The sequence below is a fragment of the Falco peregrinus genome, chromosome 4 (genome assembly GCF_023634155.1).
Source record: "Falco peregrinus isolate bFalPer1 chromosome 4, bFalPer1.pri, whole genome shotgun sequence".
Taxonomy (NCBI): domain Eukaryota; kingdom Metazoa; phylum Chordata; class Aves; order Falconiformes; family Falconidae; genus Falco; species Falco peregrinus.
In genome coordinates this window covers 47046268-47054652 of record NC_073724.1, presented here as the reverse complement: position 1 = coordinate 47054652, position 8385 = coordinate 47046268, and the positions used below count along the sequence as shown (strand labels likewise).

Sequence of the window (8385 nt, the reverse complement as noted above, 5' to 3'; positions counted from 1 at the left end):
CCCTCCGTTGCATACCAGAGCCTGTGGTTAGACTGGCAGGGCACAGCACAACTCCTGCATGGGTGGAGACAGTGACAGGCTGAGTCACAGAGGCATGAGTGAGGAAGGGGCCCACACAGATACTGATATATCCAGTGACACCTTTTCAAAGGCAGAGTCCTCCAGGAAAACCAGATGGTGTGGGGAGCAGAGAGGTTACTAAAGATAAATAAATCTTTGGCATCATGGAGATTTTCCCACCCTCCAAGCCACTGCCCAGAAACTTTAATAGTACAGCAATATTTCACAGTAGGTGCTTTGATGCCAGTATCCTAAAATACTTAAATGGTGCGATTACTTTTGAAAATGAATATTCCCTTCTCTTGACTCCAACTAGAGTAGGGTACAGTTTTGGCCACTCTTACTTATTTGCTCAGATGCTTTCTGAAACCTCCCTCAGTGTCAAAAGCCAGGTCCAAAAATGGACTTCTGCAGGATGCACAGTCCAAGCCCAGACATCCAGAACCCTCCCTTCATTCCCATTTAATTTAACCTTGAAGAGACGAATGTACTTTAAAAAAAATGCATGAAACCTGCCAACAATTTATGAACTAGCTGTAAGCATTTAAATAAGAAAGGATAAAGGTCGAACAGGGCACAGCAAGACTTTTTCCTCCATTTTGTCCTTAATGTTTTTGTTATGCCTCAGTTTCACCTTTTGAAACTGTGAGAGTGATTATGCGAAAGTGAAGCATTACTTTTGATTTAAGCAGAAGTAAAATGAGATGCAAGAGGATAACCAATTTGTTGCTGTTGTGGTTTAACCCCAGCCAGCGACTGAGCCCCACACAGCTGCTCACACTCCCTCCACAATGGGATGGGGAGAGAATCGAAAGGGTAAAAGTGAGAAAACTTGTGGGTTGAGATAAAGACGATTTAATAGGTAAAGCAAAAGCCGCGCACGCAAGAAAAGCAAAACAAGGAATTAATTCACCGCTTCCCATCAGTAGGCAGGTGTTCAGCCATGTCCAGGAAAACTGGGCTTCATCATGTGTAACTGTTACTTGGGCAGACAAAATGTTATAACTCTGCACATCCCCCTCTTCCTTCTTCTTCCCCCAGTTTTATATGCTGAGCATGACATCATACGGCATGGAACATCCCTTTGGTCAGCTGGGGTCAGCTCTTCCAGTTGTGTCTCCTCCCAACTTCTTGTGTACCCGCAGCCCACTTGCTGGTGGCGTAGTGTGAGAAGCTGAAAAGACCTTGGCTCTGTGTAAGCACTGCTCAGCAGTAACGAAAATATCCCTGTGTTATGAACACTGTTTCCAGCACAAATCCAAAACACAGTCCCACACTAGCTACTATGATGAAATTTATCTCTACCCCAGTCAAAATCAGCACAGTTTCTTAACAATATTCACAAACAAATTGATTAAGGACATGCAAATGCACATCAAACAACCCAATTCCTTTTAGCTGGTGTAACAGTGGAAAGCTCAATTTTACATTTTCAGTGTACATGAAAATTCTCCAGTGCTACAAGTTTCATTAATAAAGTGCATTCAAAATCTTGACAAGACAGATGAATTTGTATTATCTTATTTCAGTGTAAGGTTTAACCACTTCAATAGAGAAGACTTCCACCCAAACCTTTTAACATTTTCTGCTTCATTTTCCTTTGTGTCTGAATTAGAAGCCTCTCTGTTTTCCATCAAAGCTTCGTAAGTCTTTTGTGCTCGAACAATTTCTTTGTCTGCACTGAAGTGCACCATTTGTCTGCTCAGAATAGGAACAACTAAGTTGAAGTTGTCAATTCTTTTGTTTAATTTCTTGATATCTTCTATAAATTGCTCACAAATACGATTCCATTGCTTTTGCCTATATGGTGTCATTGGCCCTCCAAGCTTACACCTAGACGCCACTATACTCTTCCTTAACCGCTCGATAGTTTCCCGTATTTCTTTCTGCATCAGGATCCACTCTGGCTGGTATCCATTGTCTATCAGAATCCTGTTCAAATTGTGAGTCATAGGGTCGATATGTGGACAGTCTGAAAATTTCTGCAAAGGTTTTCCTTTGCCACTGAGGTTGTCAAAGTCTCCTTTTGCCATCGATTCCTGGATGAGGTCCTCAACCAACCGTTCAACTGCCTGAGTTATTTTCACCTTTTTGCTCTGCTTCACATCTTTGGCTTTCATTAGGTCAGTCACAGTATACTGGCTTTCAAGTCTCTGCTTCCGGTACTCCAACACTTGCTCAGTAGCACGGTCTACTCGAAATTGCATGTATTGCTTTTCTCTTTGGCTTGGTGTTCCCAAACCCACACCTTCAAAACTCAAGTAGTGTCTATGCTGTGGTGCTTTTAATTTGAATGGATCTTCCTCCTCTTCATTGTTCTCCTTTGATTTCTTTCTGGTTGCCACATCACTGAGCACGACTCTGTATGCTTGTTCTACTTTCATAAATGCTTCGGAATCAGCCGTGGCAGAACCACTGTCTGGATGGTATTTTTTGGCAAGACTTCGATAAGAGTTTCTGATATCGTCAAGGGAACATCCTTCCTCAAGCTCAAGAATTTTGTAAGAGTCCTTGATGTTGCTTTTAGGTTTGTAACCTGACAACATTCTGGTGCAACAAACGTAGGGAAACGGCTTCAGGTTTCTTGGAATCATTGCTTGGCATACCATTAAGTGATGCCCTATGTTGTTAGTCAGCATGACAGAAAGCCACTTTATGTTTCTTCAGATGCAGCTACATTATAAACAATGACCTATAAACACATTTTTATAAAAATTGTTAAATATGCTTTTTAAAAGAACTTAAATGATTTGTTTGATCTGTAACTTGTTATTTAAAGAAACCCCTACAAAATTTCAGAACAGTATGCAATGTTCTTTTCTTTTAGAGATTGATATTGAAATCGGCATTTCTTATTAATTTCTATTGAAGTATTACAATATGAATTAAAATTAATTCACAATATACTTTTCTCCTGGTATAGCAACAGTAGCATAGCTTTGTTCTGCACTGCAGAATTCCCGAAAGGCCAAAGCTTTACTGCCTTTCTGCAAACTCCATGCAACGTAATACTTTCTAGACGATTCTGTGATTGTGTGTTGAGTGGTAACTGCTGAAACAAACCTCTCCTTTTCCTCTATACACTTACATTCAGTCATCAACTGAATTTTCTATTTACATACATCCTTGCCTCAAGATCTACTCCCTGGTACATTCTCAAAGGATTTCATTACAGTACCCTTTTGGTGTTACAGATTCATTTGGATTAACTCTTGTATCCCAGCAGGGCGATCACATCCTAGTGGCCAATCTCCTTCATTTGTGCCAGGTAAGGTTATAAATCTGGAATTCAGAACAAATTAACAGCAGACAGTATATCATCCTGTCAGGAATACCAGTGCTTCTGAATTACTTTGGGAAACAGCAGAAGGAACACCTTTAGCAAACTACGACATAAGTAAGTCTTCATGTAAAATCAAAAGTAGAAAAATACTATAGAAACTGCACACACAATTTACGCATCAGCCAATCTCTTTTTATTAATGAAAATCCTAAGGCTAACACCGCGTACACGGTGCTAAGGAGTCTCATAGATTCACCAGTGACTGAAATATATCCTTTGCTGGCTTCCTTTCCAAACAAAAAACTAGGCTAAACCAAGCTTAAGGAATCAAGAGTGTTTTTACGTTCCACGTGTAACAAACTGTCCTTCTGCCCTAACCCATCTGAAAAGGGAGGGGAAAGGAGCTGTACTTTGGCCCGAATGGATCAATCCTGCATGTTTTCAATTGATTTTGATCCAGGTAACATATTAAATCATCAGCTTGTAGTTATTATAATGTACCTGAGTAGTTATTATAAATGGACCTGATAAACATGTTAAAGCTTCTCATGTATGATATATAGCGATTTCTTTCCTTCTAGGCAGTTGGCAAGGATGCTTACTTAGTTCCGCGTGGCCATAAAAATCCACGTAACTAGTACTTACATGGAAAAGATCAACGGATGCACTTAATCACTTTTGAAATTCCATGCACTGATCAGAAGCGCAGACTTTCGCACAACTGTAGACTCGATTTCAATATATTTGTGCCTAAAAACCGTACCAAGCTGTACGTATAGCACCCACCCCCCCCGCACCGAAGGGTGCCGGCTGCCGGGGGACTGGTATTCCCCCGCCGTTGGAGTCCAGCTCCCCGCGGCGGGGCTGGGGGAGGGGTGCCAAACCCGAGCCCCCCGCAAGGCCGAGGAGGGCGGCGGCCCCGCACGCCTTGCCCCGGCCCGCCGCGGGGCCCAGCAGGCCGGCCCGGGCCGCCCCCTCCCGCGGGCTGCGGGGACAAGGCCGCGCTCGGCGCAGGCGGGCGGAGCAGAGCCGCTGGCGGCACGCCGGGCCCCCAGGCCCCCTCCCCTCCCCGGGCGGTTACGGAGGGCGGGGGAGGCTCCCGCAGCGCGACACGCGCTCGTCCTCCCCGAGCCCCCTGCCCCACACCGCCGCCTCACCTGGTCCCGCCGCCCGCCCTCCCCTTCCCTTCCCCCGCCCACGCAGCGGCGCGGGCCCGGGGGCGCGGCGGGCGCCGGCCGAGGGGCAGGGGGCCGGGAGCGGCGGAAGAGGCGGGGCGGCCGCCTGCACCCTTCGCTCAAGGACGGGCGCGCTGCCCCTGCGGCGGGGGGCGGTCCGCGCCGCTCGCCGCCAGGGGGCGCCCGAGGCCCGCCGTGACCGCGGGGGGGCCGGGGCGGCGGGGCGGGCCGGCGCGCGGCTCGGTGGCGTGTGACGTGGCGCCGGGGCGGTGGCTCAGCGCCCCCCGGCCGTGCGGGAGGCGCAGCTGTCCCCATCCCCCCTTCGAACGGATGCGCGCCCGCGTCGCCCGTACTGGCTTGTTCGCCCCCGTCCGGGTGGATTCCGCCCCAGCGGGCGCGAGCCCCGCTGCCTGCCGGCGCCCCGCCCCCACCAAGGCCTCGTGCGCGCGCTCGTCGCTGCCCCCGCCGCGGTTCTCGGGGCGCCGCCGTGCCGGGGGCAGGGTGAGCTGCGAGTGCCTGAGCTCACCCAAACAGCAGTGCCAGACCTGCGGTGGCCCGGAACTCCTGTCCTCGGCCCCGTTGCTGCGGGGGGCTGGCGCCTGGTGGGTTTCCTGCGGCCGCGGGGCTGTCGGGGAACGGCAGCTTCGGCCGCAGGATCCCCAAGCCCTGGAACCGTTCTGGTCCTCAGCCTGGAGCGGAGGGCCCAGGTGCATGACTAAAGGCCCAGCAAGTGAAACAACAGTTTGTTTCCTCCCCAAACACCAGTATGCATTATTAAAAACCACCCAACCAACCCACCCCTTGTGTTTTCTATATGGTACTTGGTGTGACGGGGCATGCTGCGCACCCAGCCAGTGGCACGGTGGCACTGATGCCTGAAAGGCAGCAACAGCCACACTGAGCAACCTGCTTTGGTTTACAGCTTCCAGTATTATATTCTGACTGCTTGTCCTGTAACGGCTTTGGGGGTATGCTATCTTCGCGAATAAACAACACTAAAATACATCGTTTCACAGAGATTTTCTCTTCTATTCACTAGGCGATGGTTTTCTGCGTTTATTTTTTTATTTCAGACTTGCTTTCTGTAAAAGTCAGCTTTTGGTATTGAAAGTTACCATGTATATTGTCTTTCTCTACTGCGTGTTCACTTCATCACCTAAGGAAAAAAAAAAAAGAGGTTAAATAATTGCAATACAAATTGACCTGCTGGAATTAATGCAAGTTTAAATTATCTTCTTCTGGCAAGTTAGGTAGCAGAGAGACGTTTCAGGGCTGCGCGAGTTCTGTTTCTGACTTTATTTGTCACAGCCTCCTGATGAGGAGAATAAAATGCGAAACAGCTGTAAAAGAGAGGAAGTTTATAATCTTGTAAGAAATAGGACTCTTCTTTGCACATGGTCGTTTGCTGTTCAGTCACAGGTAGAAAATGTAGAACTGTGACTTTGCAAATCTAAGGAAGGCAGGCTATGGATACGTGGTAAGAGATGCTTAATGTTGTAGCAGGCAAGCCTCCTTAAACCAGGAGGTTCAAGTACAGCATCTGTTCAACAGTACACAACCCATTAATTCCACAGTTTTAAACAAACTTTGCAGATTTCCTTTAATAATTGTTCAGTGGTGTGAAAGGGATACTCTTGTGTTTTTATTAATGTATTTTATTATTTCTCACTGCCTGACTTTCAAGACACAGATTCTGCTCGGTGCTGTGTTGAGGTGCGTTGTTTTCAGTAAAGAGCAGTAGCATTGCATGCTTGCCTAATGTTAACCAGAGCATTTCAGATGCTGTCATGAGAGGATTAGGCTGTTGAGGAGGATGGTGCAGTAACCAGGGGAGAATAAAATAACACTTACTACATACATTGTATCTCTGGCATTGCTTGTATTAAATTTCTTCAAAAAGTAAAAAGGGTAGTAATTAAGGGGGACACAATTTCAGTGTGTGCTAGGTAGTAAAATAACCTTTATATATACGTCTAAGGATGTGTTCCACTACAAAGAATAGGTCTGTGGGAGTTATGTGTGCAGGTTTTAACTAGAGTGTTTCTGCTCAGCTATATTTTTATAAGTAGTCTTTAAGATCCTTTACTTGTCATAGGATACAAAATTGGTCTTAACATCTGAACTGAACAAGGATGTCAGCTTTTTGATACCACATTGTAGCTTTTTTTTTTTTTTTTTCTTTTTTTTTTTTCCCCCGAAGGTTGAATACTTGTAGGACCGATGGGTGGGGAGGAGTTCTGTTTGCTGTTAGCTGAGGAAAAATGAGAAGACAGGAGAATGGTCCACACTGCTGAAGCCTGTGGGGAGGGTCTGTTTTGAAGGGCGGGTGGCATTACGGGGATCTTGCTGGGGATTCTCCTGGTAGATAGGAAGATAAAAGGGGACAGGGCAGCATGCAGGTCTGTCTGCTTCTTTCACCCTCTCACCCTTATACTTGGCCTTAGGAGATCAGAAATCATTTGGATCTGAAGCAGAAGCTGAAGGAAGAACTTGGACCAGTCAAGAGGACTTCTCAGCCTTTTGTGTAGGCAAACAGCAGGGTCTGACAAAGGTAAGGGAAGACAATTCAAGTGATCAGTCCCCTTCTATAGCCTTTCCTCCAGGACCAACTGTCTTACCAGCTGTCTTTTCTTTCAACACACTTTTGAATTGCTTTGCAAAAAATTTCTTAGTGTCCTCACTATGTTGTGGAATGAAAATTGCATTATTTCCATAGGGTAGGAGGCACTGCTTGGTTTCCCAGTCACTAACTTTAATTTATTCTGCCTTAGAAAACTTCAGTGAATTGTGAAATTATATTAAGGGAAAAAATAATTTTGCTTTTAAAAAAACTTCACTTCTTGTTAATAATGGTTGGATAGCCATGCCTAATGAAGCTTTTTGGACAGCATGTTGATGTTTTTGTTTGAGATAAAGCAGTTGTAACCCTTTACTTTTAAGCTCCTAGCAAGTTCAGAATTATTTGTCAAGCAGTGACAAAAGGAAAGACAAAGTCTGACATATTGGATAGTTATATGGTATAAACATCTAGAAAAGTCTTTTGCAAGGAAAAACAATCCGGTGATTGATAGAGCATTAAGTGTATACTCTGTGTTTGTACATCCAGAGCACATACCTAAAACTCAAAATTAGCCTCTTAGATAATCCATAATGGTCTGTATTCCCCAGGGACATGCTACTTAAGGTAGTTACATTGTACTTGGACAATTTAATAATTATGAAAATATATATAGTTAAATTTTATTTTGTTGGTATTAGGTTAAGGCATTTTAATACTGTCTCAGGAAATCTAAACATAATTATTGATTTATCAATGTGTTCTATGAATATCTTTTCTGAAATATTATACTTCAGTGTCACCATGTAGCTTCTGTTTTTCTTTGGAAGTTATGTAATGAATTCAAACCAATGGTTATGATTTCTTGGGAAAAGACCGCTGACATGCTTCTTGCAAAGCTGGTGGTTTATGTTATCTTTAATTTATTGTCTATTTCCTGGGTAAGGACTGGTTTACACCATTAACATCGTCCTTAAAGGTCATGTTCTGGGGTGTTTTTTCTTTCTGACATTTGTCCACATTCAGCACATACCGAAAAATTAAGTTTGGCAGATGTGACCTATGCTGAGTATGATAATATTTCTGAAATAAATCAAAACTAATTTGCCAAGAAATATTACTGAGGATCTGTTTTAAATGTCAGTGTGCTACTGAAATTAACAGTTGTTCTTTTATTGAGCATGCTGTTCTGCTGAAGTTGCCCTCTTAGCAATTTTCAAAGTATAAAATCTGTTCTGAAAATTGTCTTTGCCATTTATTACTGAGAATGTTTACACTCATAAAAGTTCCTAGGTTGATCTGAGTGTTCA

General features: G+C 44.7%; 1 protein-coding gene across 5 annotated transcripts; it reads right to left on the bottom strand.

The window, feature by feature from the left end:
• Nucleotides 1–899: 899 nt before the first annotated feature.
• On the bottom strand, nt 900–4617 carry DNAJC28 (DnaJ heat shock protein family (Hsp40) member C28). Of its 5 annotated transcripts, none has more exons than XM_055801568.1 (3): nt 4501–4617; nt 3239–3342; nt 900–2752 (listed from the first exon to the last, which is right to left on the bottom strand). In XM_055801568.1, the coding sequence occupies exon 3, from the start codon at nt 2697–2699 to the stop codon at nt 1581–1583; it is 1119 nt and encodes a 372-aa protein (XP_055657543.1). In that variant the 5' UTR covers nt 2700–2752; nt 3239–3342; nt 4501–4617; the 3' UTR covers nt 900–1580. The 5 variants fall into 5 exon arrangements, with proteins under 5 accessions (XP_055657543.1, XP_005234431.1, XP_055657544.1 ...); XM_005234374.4 differs by lacking the exon at nt 4501–4617 and adding an exon at nt 3989–4468; XM_055801569.1 differs by lacking the exon at nt 3239–3342 and having other exon boundaries at nt 4501–4602.
• Nucleotides 4618–8385: the final 3768 nt, after the last annotated feature.

Excerpts from the sequence above, each read along its gene's own strand:
- DNAJC28 (XM_055801568.1), bottom strand. The coding sequence starts at position 2,699 with ATGCTGACTAACAACATAGGGCATCACTTAATGGTATGCCAAGCAATG.